This window comes from Prionailurus bengalensis, chromosome A3 (assembly GCF_016509475.1).
Source record: "Prionailurus bengalensis isolate Pbe53 chromosome A3, Fcat_Pben_1.1_paternal_pri, whole genome shotgun sequence".
Lineage (NCBI taxonomy): Eukaryota > Metazoa > Chordata > Mammalia > Carnivora > Felidae > Prionailurus > Prionailurus bengalensis.
The window spans coordinates 4,507,205-4,520,225 of record NC_057354.1 but is presented as its reverse complement, the minus strand read 5'-3'; the positions used below and the strand labels follow the sequence as shown (position 1 = coordinate 4,520,225).

The 13,021-nt window shown below is 57.0% G+C and overlaps 1 protein-coding gene and 1 long non-coding RNA gene across 2 annotated transcripts in view; one reads left to right on the top strand and one right to left on the bottom strand.

Moving 5' to 3' along the window:
• Window positions 1-321: 321 nt before the first annotated feature.
• LOC122467219 (neuroendocrine secretory protein 55) overlaps window positions 322-13,021 on the top strand; it is a 53,763-nt gene continuing 41,063 nt past the window's right edge. The window contains exon 1 of the mRNA XM_043553575.1: window positions 322-1,562. Within this exon, the coding sequence (XP_043409510.1) occupies window positions 771-1,520 (750 nt within the window). The 5' untranslated portion in view covers window positions 322-770 and the 3' untranslated portion in view covers window positions 1,521-1,562. The remainder of the gene's footprint in view (window positions 1,563-13,021) is intronic.
• LOC122467220 lies at window positions 2,374-11,761 on the bottom strand. Its single transcript, XR_006292861.1, has 4 exons — window positions 11,060-11,761; window positions 9,306-9,486; window positions 4,884-4,966; window positions 2,374-2,535 (listed from the first exon to the last, which is right to left on the bottom strand). It is a non-coding gene; the product is annotated as an uncharacterized LOC122467220 (long non-coding RNA).

The window sequence follows — 13,021 nt, the reverse complement described above, 5'->3', positions numbered from 1 at the left end:
GGAAATCGCCTGTGGCTGGATCATTAATACCCACGCATAGACCCTCATTTCATTCCGCCGAGTATCTGCAACTTAGCGGTCTGGTTTTCAGCTTTATTTTACCGAGGATGCTGCGGCCGAGGAGGGGTATGGACCCCTCGGAGAACCCATACCCACCCTAACCTGTGGCTAGCTCGCTCACTCGTTTTGCTCCTTGGCACCCGCCAGGGCCCCCGCCCCTCGCTTCGCCCCAATCCTTCCAAACAAGGTTCCCTCCTGCCACCTGCCGGCCCACTAGGGTCTGCGCCACGGGCTCGGCGCCACAGCGCAGCTCGCGGGGAGGCGCCCCCGCCTCCTTACTGCACATGCCCGGCTGAAGTCCGGGCGCGCAACTTTGCAGAACCTCTCCGCCGCGTCCCTCCCCGCCTCAGTCTCCTCATTCCTCTCCCAGGCGAGAGGACCAGCGGAGGCACCTCTCCCGGGTCTTAGACCGCAGAGGCTGAGACTTAGAGAGAGGAGCCTGGGAGGAGACAGACTCTCTCTTCCCCCTTTTCCCATCCCTTCTTCTTGCTCAGAGAGGCGAGCGGAGGCGCGGAGCTTTAGAAAGTTGAGTGGTCAGGAAGGTAGGTGCTTCCCTTTTCCCCCCTCACGCCGAGGTGGGGCTGGGACCTCCGGACCCAGCTTCTCACCTCGTGGGGTGCACCTTTTTCGGCTCCAGCAGCCGATGCGCATCGGAGCCGCTCTCTGCAGAGCCAGAGGGCGGGTGGGCTTCTCGGTGTGCGCCTAAGAGAATGGATCGTAGGTCCCGGGCTCAGCAGTGGCGCCGAGCTCGCCACAACTACAACGATCTGTGCCCACCTATCGGCCGCCGGGCAGCCACCGCGCTCCTCTGGCTCTCCTGCTCCATTGCGCTCCTCCGCGCCCTTGCCACCTCCAACGCCCGCGCCCAGCAGCGCGCGGCCGCCCAGCAGCGCCGGAGCTTCCTTAACGCCCACCACCGCTCCGGCGCCCAGGTGTTCCCCGAGCCCCCCGAATCTGACCACGAGCACGAGGAGGCAGACCTCGAGCTGTCCCTCCCCGAGTGCCTAGAGTACGAGGAAGAGTTTGACTACGAATCCGAGAGCGAGACCGAGACAGAGTCTGAAATCGAATCCGAGACCGACTTCGAGACCGAGCCTGAGACCGCCCCCGCCACTGAGCCCGAGACCGAGCCCGAGGACGAGCGCGGCCCCGTGGTGCCCAAGCACACCACCTTCGGCCAATCTCTCACCGAGCGTCTGCACGCTCTGAGATTGCGGAGCCCCGACGCCTCCCCGAGTCGCGCGCAGCCCAGCACTCAGGAGCCCCAGAACCCCAGGCAGGGGGAGGAGCCCGAGCGCGAGCCCGAGGACAAGGATCCGAGGGACCCCGAGGAGTCCGAGGAGCCAAAGGAGGAGGAGAAGAAGCAGCAGCGCCGCTGCAAGCCGAAGAAGCCCACCCGCCGCGACCCATCCCCGGAGTCCCCTTCCAAGAGGGGACCCATCCCCATCCGGCGTCACTAATGGAGGACGCCGTCCAGATTCTCCTTGTTTTCTTTGACTCAGGTTAGTTGCCCACCGCTAAACTGGGGAAGCCTGGGGTCGGTGTGGGAGCCCGCGGGAGGAGAGGAGGGAGAAGGAGAGGCAGGTTAGGAGGAAGGCGGGAAGACAGCAGGCTCAGCTAGCCAGCCCGGGAGGTGGGTGGGGGTGCCGCCGGCAGGCTGGGAAAGGCTCCCCTGGGCGCCGGGACGGCGCCGGGGGCGCCCAGGTGGCCAAAGGCTTGTTGCACGACGGTGCGCTCCTGGCGCCGGGCTGGAGACAGCCTGAGGTCTCCGAGCTGGTGTCCAGGACGCGCGCCCAGAATCCCCGGCGCGCCCCAGGTTTCCAGCTGCACACCGAAAAGGCACGGGTAAGTCACTTGTTTCATGCGCTCTTTTCCCCCCTCTTAAACACTGGCCTCAAACCGGTTGGCCTTGGCAGGCGCCCGAAACGTGGTTCGGAGGTGCGCGCGCCAACTTTCACCGTGCGAGAGCGGCCGCGCTGTAGCGACACTGTTGCAATGTGCCAAAAGTAATCACACCGGGACTGGGCGAGAACTCCGGAGACTGCCGGCGCCGGGAAAAGTCGCGCCCGGCGCTTTAAGACACTCCGAGCCTGGAGCCCAGGTCCCAGCGCTGCCAATTTGGAGCCGCGGGACCTCGGCGCCAGTGCGCCCCGCGGCTGTGCGCTAGTCCTGGCCGCCACCACCCCTCTCCGGGCGCTCACGGGGCGGGGAGTCCGCTGCAAAGAGCGTGCGCACCTGCCCGCGCGCTCCAGAGCCGACCTCCTCGGGACCGCCCGCGGTTCCCCACGAATCACGCGTACTTGGAGGGCTGGCAGAGAAGGTACGGGAGTCTTAGGGGATGCCCCTACCGGCTACCAGGGTTAGTGGCGCGGGCTTGGTCACGTCGGGGCATCGCTAACCTTTTGGCGCAGCTGATCTGGCGGCGGGGCCGGGTGCAGCCTGGCTGGAGAGGTCTGGGGCTGTTTGCGCACGGACCTGGGGATAGAAGAGAGGGGCTAAGAGGCCCGCGAGGCGGTGCCGAGCGGAAAGGTAAAGCGGCACAAGAACGGGGCTGGAGAGGGGATCGCGTCTTTCAGCGGGGTACCCTACAATGCGTCCCCAAAGAGCACGGCACTACCGCACCGGGGAAAGGTGTTGGATCCGATCCGACGCAAGTCCTTGGGGGATCGGTCAAGAGGGGGCAGGGGCCGGCGGCGGCTTCGGCAGCCTCGGGGAGGGGAGGCGGCGCACCGGCCATTTTCGGCTCGGGTGGAGCTAAGTTTGGAATCCATAACCTGGAGGTGAAACCGCCCTGGTGTCCGAGCACAAAAACGGCTGCAATCCGGTAACGCGTCTTCGGTGCGTAAAGTGTGTCTTACTTGCCAATCCTGGAGGAAAAGACTGACAAATGAAATGTATTTTACAAAACCTCACCCGGTATGGAAATTGATGTTTTCTTGGTGCGCGCGTGCGTCTCGCTTTGCGCGGGTTTGGGCTAGTCTGCGGAGAAGGATTTGGGGGGACGGGGGAGTGAACCGTGTTTAGGCTCGAAAGGAAAGGATCAGTCGGGTTCTTAAACTCCTAGGGGAAGGATGCGGCCGGAAGGAACACACTTTTCTTGGTCCTCCTTCCAGGTCTCCTCTCGGGGAAAGGAGTCGCGGCGCGCCAGAACTTAGTTATGCTGGCTGCGGCGCAAATGGCTGCTGGGTGCCTGTGTGTCTTCACTAGTATGGACGCGGAGGGCGGTTTGGTAGCAGGGGGCTTCCCTGGGCCGCGGGGAGGGGTCAGGAGTCCGGAGGCTGCCGAGGTGGCGCAGCAGGGCCAGGCGCGCGCTGCCTTTGGCTTACCAGTGTGAAATTGCCTAAGTGAGATGGAGCTCTCCGAAGTTGAAATTTCTACTTCAGGTCACCAGTGGGCATATGGCTCCTTCTGTGGCATTACGTGTTATTTTTTTCCTGTGGTAACGTCTTAGCAGCCTGTGTTCACCAAGTGCCACGTCTTTGGTGAATCTGCACAAGAAGCCAGGGTTTGCTTGGCTGGTTTTTGGTGTGCTTTTCCGTGCGGGAGCTGTCTTCCCAGACCGGGTAGTGGGGGGGGGGGGGGGTCTGCTTGGCCTGCAGAGCTAGGTTTTTCATTGGAGGAATTAGCATGTTGCCGTGTCGCAGGGAGAATACACGAGGTTTTTAGGAAGTCCTCAGTGCCCAAGCCCACAATGTTCACCTCGGTCTTGGTCTGTTTTTGAACAAAAGCCTGGATGTTGAGACACTTGCTTTCCTGACTGTCAGCAATACACATCAAGCTCATTATTGGGGGGTGGAAGTCCCCGTCTAGGAACACAGATAGTCTGCCCTCTTTCCTAAAGTGCCTCCGGTTGTGAAACCCCGTGACCCACCCACACGCCCCTCACCCACCCTCCCCCCCCTCCCCCCCTCCAGCCCTGTGTCAGGGTGGAACAGCCATCAGAGATGATCCAGAACAGCTGAGAAATATGCCAGCTTTCCCCCCCCCCCCCGCCCCACCCCCGAGGAAGTGCCCTGGACCCCCCCCCCCCCCCCCCAGGGAAGAGATTTTGCCCTACAGACACTTCAAACCCTCTAACTACCTGAGACACTGGGGCTCCACTACCTTTTTTCTTTTCCCCAGAGGCGTTTCTGGCAAGTTCTCCCAAGCATTCCCGACTCACTAGGCTCCAAATTGGCCCTTTGTCTCACCCAGTAGAACTGGGATTAGCATTTGAATGGGCTCACTTGGCTCTTTCAGTTTAGGTGGGGTGTGTCTGGTGAGGAAATTCGCTCAAAACAAAACCCCTGCTAGTTGACCCCGTAAGTGAATTACCAGTCAGTTGTAGTTATTTCTCGGGTGGGGGTGGGGGGGGAGAGAATAAAGCTACCTAAATGTGATGGTCTGCTCTGGCATTCGGATTTTCCTTTGCTCCGTGAATCATTTACTTAATAGAAATTTGCTTTTTCTTGGACAGAGGTCCTCTTAAAACTCAACTTTCTGAGTTGGAAAATTAGAGCAGTGTTCACATGCTGTGTGCTGTCCAGCCATCTGGCCCAGGTTGACCTCGAAAGTTTGGCAAACAAAACTTTTCATTTATGTTTATCAGAATTCAAGAACCGGGAAGTGTAAAGTTTGGAATTGTTTTAAGAGGATGTTTCTTTAATGCACTCGAAGCTGGTTTTCGCCCCCTGGAACTGCTTACAGCCATTTCACTCTTTAGCCCTCACTTCTAGCAGCTGGGATGGAAGATTTCATGAGGAAGCTGAAACTTCCATGTGGGTAAGAATGAGGTCTTTTTTTTTTTTTTTTTTAATAATCTGAATGGAGTTTACTTAATTTACCTGTGTTATCGCCGCTCTTCCTGCAGACGGAAGCTATTGAGAGGAAACTGAGCAGAAACCATGGTGTAGGGGAAAGCATGTATCTGTAACAACAACAACAACAACAAAAAACAAATTACTAAAATCAAATTAAGCATCCAGAGGTGAGACGCAGGCTCAAGTGCTGCCCTGCTCTTAGAAATTGCCCAGCAAGAGGGATCAGGCTCTCACATTATATCTTTAATCCCCCTGTTCCAGAATGAGGGATGGGACACCTCGCCCTCCCTTCGGGGTTTTGACATTCATGACCATTTCCTTGATCTTGCTGCCCCACGAGTGGACAGCAGGACCTGTAAGCCCCAAGGACCTCTAGGCCTGGGCCAGCCCCAGCACCTCACTGCCTCAGTTTCCTCACACGGACAATGGAAGGAACTGAATGAGATGTTCACAGTATCCCCTTCAGCTCCAAATGCGTGCAGGCCGATAAAGCCCAGGCTTGCCCAGTCTCACTCCGTCGGTGACTTTAACGCTAACGGAGCCAAAAAAAAAAAAAAAAAAGTTGTTCAAGGGTGACCAAATAAAAAGCACCAGTTGTGAAGGAATCTGTTTTGCGTTGTTCTCATTTTGATTTTATCTGATCTGTTTTTGAATGGGTGGCAAAAAAATGGTTCAACAGGCAAGTCAGGGAATACAGAATCCCCGCTGGGTTCTGTCACTGGCCTGAGGGGGAAAAATGGCCATCCTTCGGAGCAGATCTTTAAGTGTTTGTCTTGTGCCTGCTTGGTCCCCTCACCTGCTCTCCCCGATCTTCGTCTGTGAAAACAAGCTTTTCCGAGTGGGAGCAGGGGCCCTGAAGCCAGCGTTACTGCAGCCTGGAGATGATGCTACCTGCTCTGGGAGAGAGCGGTCTGACAGCAATGAGTCGTGTCAAGTGACCACGAGTGCTTGAATGTATTATTCAGTCACTCGTAAGTGTCCTGATTAGGCCAGACCTGCCAACGCAGCTCCGAGGCTGCAGCTAGTTAGGATAAACCCATTTCCTTAGCTCCTGTGTTTGTTTTTATTATCCTTCCCTCCCAAGAGCTTTTTCAGACTTTTTTTTTTCCTTAATTGCTTCTCTCCCATGAAATTTTAATACCATAGTTATAGAAATGTACTGTATATCTGTTTCTATACTGCAGGACCTTGTAATGGCTAAGATTTTTTTTTTTTTTTTTTTGCACTTCCCCCTAAACCAATTTTCCTCCATGGCAAATGCACGGGCTAGCGGAGCAAATGGAGTTAAAAAGAAAAGGAAAAAAAAAAAAGTAATGGTTGAACATCCCAGTTTTGGTTTTTTTTTTTTTTTTTTTTTTGGCTGCACATTACAAGGCTACATATAAGATAAATCTTACTAATGTTTGGTTTTCCCTTTTTAAAAAATCTCACATCCCCCCCCCCCCCCCCGCCCCGAACCCCTGGTACCTATCCTGGTGCTGGTGCCCAGTCGATTCACATAGCAGAGAAGCCAGAGTAAACAGCCTAGTGACTTAGTTCTCCCAAGGCCAAGAGTCTGCAGTGCAGGGCCCCTGTCACCTGTTGACAACGCTCAGCCAGTAAAGGCAGGGCATCCAAGATCCAAGAGGAGCTGGCGCCACAGCCCCCGCCTGCCAGCAGACTCCCCACTGCAAGGTAGAATTGGGGGGGCCGCTTTCCTGGCTTTGCATGTGGACACGGCCTATTTTTATTCTATGAGCTTATTTTAGGGTAGGCACGCCGCAAAGTAACTGGGGGGGGGGGGTCAGCGTGCACAGAAGGTAGTGGTGCCTGTTAACGTGCGGGAAGGTTTGCGAACAACAAAGGGAAAGGAAGGTGTTGGGGGATCACGGAAAAAACTGGAAGGTAGTGGGAGACGCGAACAGTAGGGAAGGAACAGAAGAGAAGATTTGGAGACAGGAATCACAAAGCCCGTCCGTGTTAGAGCTATAAAGACTAGCACGCACAAATAAGGGGAGATTCAGGGATGAAGAGATTCAGGGGCAACTCCGTGGCCGTCTTCAAAAATCTGGTGGCAGCAGAGGCAGTATCAGGAACAGCATTTTTAATAGCCAGGCATAGCGGTGGAGGGCCACCCTGGGGCTCGCAGCTTAGGTACCCTTAAGGTCACCTCTCCCTGGAGGGTCTCTACGGTCTCAATTCCATAGGTACAGGGGAGTTTTTGTCCACGTGCCTCAGTGGCTTCAACCAAAAGGAAAGATTTACAACCTAGGAAATGTCGTTTTATAGCTCAAGTCCTAAATCCTGGATCTCAGTTCAGGGAGAGGCCCCGACTCTCACACTGGCCAAGGACGGCGGCCAGCTGAAGACAAGTTTCTCCTCCCCCAGGCGAGAGCCGGTTGCTGAATACTCTGGCTTATGTTGCTGTCTCCATTAGAGTTCAAGAGGAGAACGCACCCTGGGAAATTGAGGCTCTGCGCTAACATGAGACCCACCACTCCCCTTAAATGCGGTTACGGTGCCCAGATGCTCCCAGAGTGCCTGGAAGTCCCGCCATGATTTCCCGGAATTTTAAACAGAGCTCCCGCTAAAGCCAGATTTATCTTCTGGGATTCCCTCTTGCCCTTCTAGTCCCCACTTTTACCCCTTTCTTAGTCCCCTTCCCGGGGCACTGTTCATCTTTTCTCCCCTCCACATTCTCTGCTGCATCACCAGCTAGCCTGGAGAAGGAATCCACGGCCCAGTCCAAGCGACTGTCGAGAATGTGCGGGCCCACCGCGCTAGCACAGGCCGTCAGAGGACGGCCATGTGCCTGGCCGCAGCAGAAATGGTAACCCTTCCAGGTCGAGGGCTGCTGAGTTTAGCTAGCGAGCTGAATGAAGGGGTCTGAATTCCCGGGAGGAGACCCTCCGCCCCTGGGGCTGCAGCACGGGGTTTGTTAATCTGAGCGGATCAAGTGTCTCCCTAAGTCTGGTTCGGCCCATCTGTAATCTCAGCCGTGCACCTGCCCCTGACCTCCATCTGAGGCGTTTTCTCTCCGGCTGGCGTTTGCCTGAAACAGCCTGGTCACGCAGACCCTTCTGCAGACAGGAGGCTGCTGCCTCCACCGGCCGAGGCTGGCAGAGGAGATGCTAGAACGGAGAGAGATGAGCACGGCAGGTCTTAACTGAACGGTGATTAACCGAACAGGCTTCAAAGTCTTCTCGCACTCAGAAAACACTGGTCACCGGGAGGTGGAAAAACAGAACAGTTGCCGGAATCCTCTTGCCCGGGTTCTCTCTCCTTTTGGCTTTGGCTTTTTCCTCCCAGCTGGTGAAAGGATTCTCCTTTTCTGCGTTCCAAAGAAATCCACAGACAGACAGCAGTGACGGGAGTGGTCTGCAGAGTGCTCTTCTGCAGACGGCCCCCACCCCAAACGCTAGGCTAGGAGGAAATACCACTGCCAAAAAAAAAAAAGATCATTTTGCCTGGTTTCTGCTCCTTTCCCTCTCGACCACCTCCTTGTCTGCCTGCTTTGCTTTCTCTTTCTTGGATACGGGGATGAAATGAGAACGCTGACAGGCAGCTACTTAAACTCTGGATGCGCCTTGTGCTTTTGACAACGAGTAAGAATCCCCCAATGTAAGCGTACTAACGGCCATTTGCGGAGTGTGACGTGTGCTGGTGCAGGTGTCAATATAGCAGGAAGATGGGAGTTTGGGAAGCCCAGGGCGCCACACGGGGTCACCGAGGCAGGGGGCCATGTCCCTACAGATGGCGACGGTGCTGTTCAGAGAGCCAAGAGTGAAGAAATACCTGCTTTCCGCTGGGGGTTACTCGCTTACAAAGAGCCGAGCCTACCTGAGGGACCTGGGCCTTCTGGTGAACGGGCGGACTTTCCTCAGAAATGCGGGTTAACTGAAACATAAGCAGTGTTTCCTCTCTTGACTCGTGGAGTGTAGACAATCTATATTCTTTTTAAGTAGCAGTTTTAAGGATCTTTTTAAGGATACGCGGTTTCCCACAGACCTTCACCTGGACTTGACAGCCCGCCCTTTCCTTCTCTGATGGATACACCCGTCTCACTGCACGCCTTTGCTCCCGCTCGCTCCCTGTGGGGACAGGGCCCAGACCCTGGCACACAGTTTTTGCCCTTGACCCCAGCACCCCCTTCTCTCGGGCACCCTGTGACTAGCCTATCTTGCCTTCCTCTTCGTCATCGGTGTGAACTCATTCACTGACCTTCCTTCCTTGTTCCTGCTTATTCCTACCAGATACAGACTCCTTTCTCTGCTAGAAATCCATCCAGAATTGGCAATCTGGCCTAGGCTACCCACTACCACCTGTCACTGGCCAATCTGCATCCAGGGCCAGGCCCCATTTCTGTCTTGAGCCAGAAAGCTCACCAGTCTAGAGTATGCTCACCAGACAGCACCTCCCCCCACCCGCCCCCAGTCAACCCACCAGCTAATCGCCCCCAGCTCTTACCATAGCGGGGTCCTCAGGTCCCCGTGGCCAGGCCCGCCAGCTGCCGTTCACGTTGGCCAGCTCCTCAAACATCTGGACGCACTTCTGAGGCGTCTCAAGTCCCACTGCTGATCTGTGATGCTTTCAGCTTTGAACCCCCTCACGTGAGTGATTTGAGGTTTCAGATTCTGGTGGCCAGTCCCTACGGAAGAAAAAAAAATAGTAAGAGTAGACAATAGGGAGCATCGCAGTTAAACAACGTAATGTTTTCTCCCTGGTCCTAATTTACCTTTCAGTGACAATGATTCCTACTCCAATCTGAGGGTCCTTTCTCAGCCTACAGCAGTGGTTTCATCCAGGGGCGATATTTTGCCTCCCAGAGGACATTTGGCAAAATCTAACAGATTTTTGGTTGCTACAACTAAGGGGCTGCTACTGGCATCTAGTGGGTAGAGGCCAGGGATGCTGCTAACACCCTACAGTGCCCAGGACAGTCCACAGCAGAGAATGATCTGGCCCCTATGTCTACAGCACAGAGGCTAAGAAACCACAATCCTGATTAGGTACGTGGCGCTTCTTAGATCCTCCCCTCCCGTGTACCCCCGCCAGTCCTTCCTAGCCCACTGCTCTCTCCTGAGGCAGCTTTTCTTCTCCTCTAGTGCGCTAAGTGCTCCAGATTCTGTCACCAGATATATTCCTCCCCTTGAGGGTGGTATCTGACCCACTGATTCCATATCCTATAAGGATGGTTGTCACTTTGAACTTGAGGTCTCACGCTTCCTTCGAAACTTCAGGCCCACGCTCTTAATTAACAGGCCGTGAAAAACTCCACTGCGACTCCCATCCTTCCTTCACCTCTGCCAAGTCCAAACCCAAATTGGCTCCGCCACCATGCCACCTCTCCCCGAGATCCTCCCCACTTCCCTGTGTCACCTGTGTCCCACCGTCCAGGCGCCACACTTTGGCTTCTCCACCTTTTGTGCCTTGGGAGCACAGGAGATGCTCGAGGGCCCTTTGGGATCCCTCTTGAGTCCCCTCATTCAGCCTTCCTGCTTCCTTCACTGCACGTGGGTCTCCCCACCTTAAAGGTCAAGGCCAGCTACGGCGTCCTTTGTTCGCTCCGGTGGGACCATCCTCCACACTCCCTCCATCTTTACTAAAACTAAGCGCAAAGCCTCCCTTGCAGCACAATTAACATTCATCATCTCCATTTCCTACCAGAACAGCCTCAAGAGTGCTTGCCCTGAAACTTCCTGGTATCCTCAGAGAGATCTTACCTCATTCGTCCCTCTTTACTCCCACTGCGCCTCCAAGACTCTGCGCTGTGGCCTGTCCTCTTTACCCAGCTTCCCCCTTTTGCTCCTGGTGGGCCCACACCTATCATTCCACCCGCCCCTCCCCCCCCCATTGGCAGCCAAGGGCCCTAGCCATCCACGGAGGCCCATTTGAAACGCCATTTTCCCCACCAACACTTTCGAGTCCCCCCCCCCCCCCACCACCACCAGTAGAGGTCTTTCCTCTCATTTTTATGTTGCTTATCCTTTAGGATGGAGTGTTGGTATCTACCCGGCCTTTATCCCCTCAGTGTGTGGGCTCCCCAGGCAAAGAACCAAAGACACCAAAGAGTGCTGAACAAAGGGGGTCCCAGACGCCCCTGAGGATGTCAAACAAAGAGACCCTGTACCCATTCCTTGATGAACAGTGTTTTGGGGAAGCAAGGCCCGGAACGAGGGCAACCCGTCCCTTTGGGGCTCCAAACCCCAATGTCTACTGACCTTCTACTTCGGCAGGGCGCAGCATCCCTGGGGCCTCAACTCCTTTTCCGTCTGGGACTGCTCCTCTGCATCGGGGCAGTGAGCCCTCTCCCTCCTCAGGGTCCTGGCCCTCTACCTCCAGGCCCTGAACATTTTCCTCCTTCTCGCCTGGTCTCAGCAGCGGTTCCCCCGGACGGGAGGGTTGGCCCACCGCCACCTGCGAGACCTAGGGTTGACCCCTGTCAGCCCCCAACCTTCCCTTCCAGCCTTTGTGACTTGTGGCATCAGGAAGAGTGACCCCACGGCGCCAGCCGGCCTCGAGGCGTCCCAGGCCTGGCCGCCATACGCCCGCCCACCAACCGCTTCCAACCACCCCAGCGGCACAACCTCTTAGGGCGTTCCAACGCGGCGCCCCCTATTGGACCTCCCATTCATATCCGGTTTCCGGTCGGACGCCCCCTGCTCATTCGCCAGGCAACCTTGATTGGCGTGACCCCAGCCCAATGGCTGACCCGGCACTGGGGTCGGAGGGGAGTGAGTGGACGGTCGCGACCCAGTTGGCCCATTCAGTTGGATGCTCAGAGGGTTGAGCCATCGCCCACGGGGATAGTTGGACAAAGTTTGAGCCAAAGTTCAGTGTTGGCATTTCCAAGTGTGTAGACCCATGGAGCTGACCTGTCACGCCTTTGGGGGGCCCCACACGTTGCCCAGAGTCCGACTTGGTCAGCTTTCTCCCGCAGCACGGCCACGTGGGTGGCGGATGCGGGACAGTGGTGCGCCGTGGCTGTGGTCCCATCGTTCTAAGAGGGATGCGTTGGACTTAACGAGATCGGACCGTGCGTGGTTCACCCGCCTGCGGCTCGTAGATACAGCCACCCAAGCGGTGTTCCCGCTCGCCGCCGCCCACCCTCGTGAAACTCTTCCTGCCATCTCTCCCCCGCCCGCACGCCAGGCGACCACCTGCCTCGTGCCCAGCTGCCTTGCACCTAAAGGTAGCTGGCAGGTCCGTGTCACCCGCTGGCGAGACAGCCCTCATGCCCACGTCCCGGGTCGTACGTGACCCGCGAGCAGCAATTCCCGCCCGCCTCCCCGCGACTCAAATCCTTCCGCAGACACCAGACCCTAGACCCAGAGCAGTGCGCGTGCACGCGCCAAGCCCACCCCGCCGGTGCGGGTATTTACCCCAGCCGGCTCCAAACCCACACGAGCTTCGGCGACAGGAGCACAGCCAGGCGACCGCTACACTTGTGGCCGGGCTTAATGCCGCGCCTCTGGGGGCTCTAGCAGTGGAAAAGTAAAGCGACTGCCCTGGGATACCCATAGCGAAAGGAGAGGGGCCGGAGGGGGGCCGGCGAGGGGCTGGAGAGGAACTGGGGCGGCGGACCGACCGACCCTGCAGCCGGCGCCCGCGGCCGAGAGCGGCACATCACAGCCGCTGCTGCCGGCGCGGCACAGTGTGTATCTTTGGGTTCTGCGCGCACAGGGTTGTCCAGTCTCCGAGACCACGCTAAGCCAGCCGCAGGTCCCAACACAAATCCCGCTAACCCTTCCCCAGAACAGTAGGAACCCCCCAGAACTCTGAGGCCTGCACCGGATGGGGGTCTCCGCGTGTGTCCCGCGCCCACCCCACCCCCCCGTTCCGTGCCGCGGCAACTACCGCTTAGAGGGTCTCCGTGGTGCGCGCCCAAGACCCTCTTATTCCCCTGCATCATCGTCCAAATAATCGGGGGGAAAACCCTGCCTGCGCCACTCTAGACTACCGCAGGGACCCCCAGAGTGTGATGGGGATGGGGGACATTGAGTGTTTTTACAGGAGCCAGCCTGGGCAAACCGGCAAACAAACGCTGCAGAAGCGGTGGAAAGTACCCTAAGGCGTTTTAAAAACGAACTGTGGGCGCACACGCGGCAGCCCCTCGCCCCTCGCCTCTCTCCGCTCTGCCGGTGGGCTTACGACCACCTGTCGCATCCCCGCGCGCGCCCGCG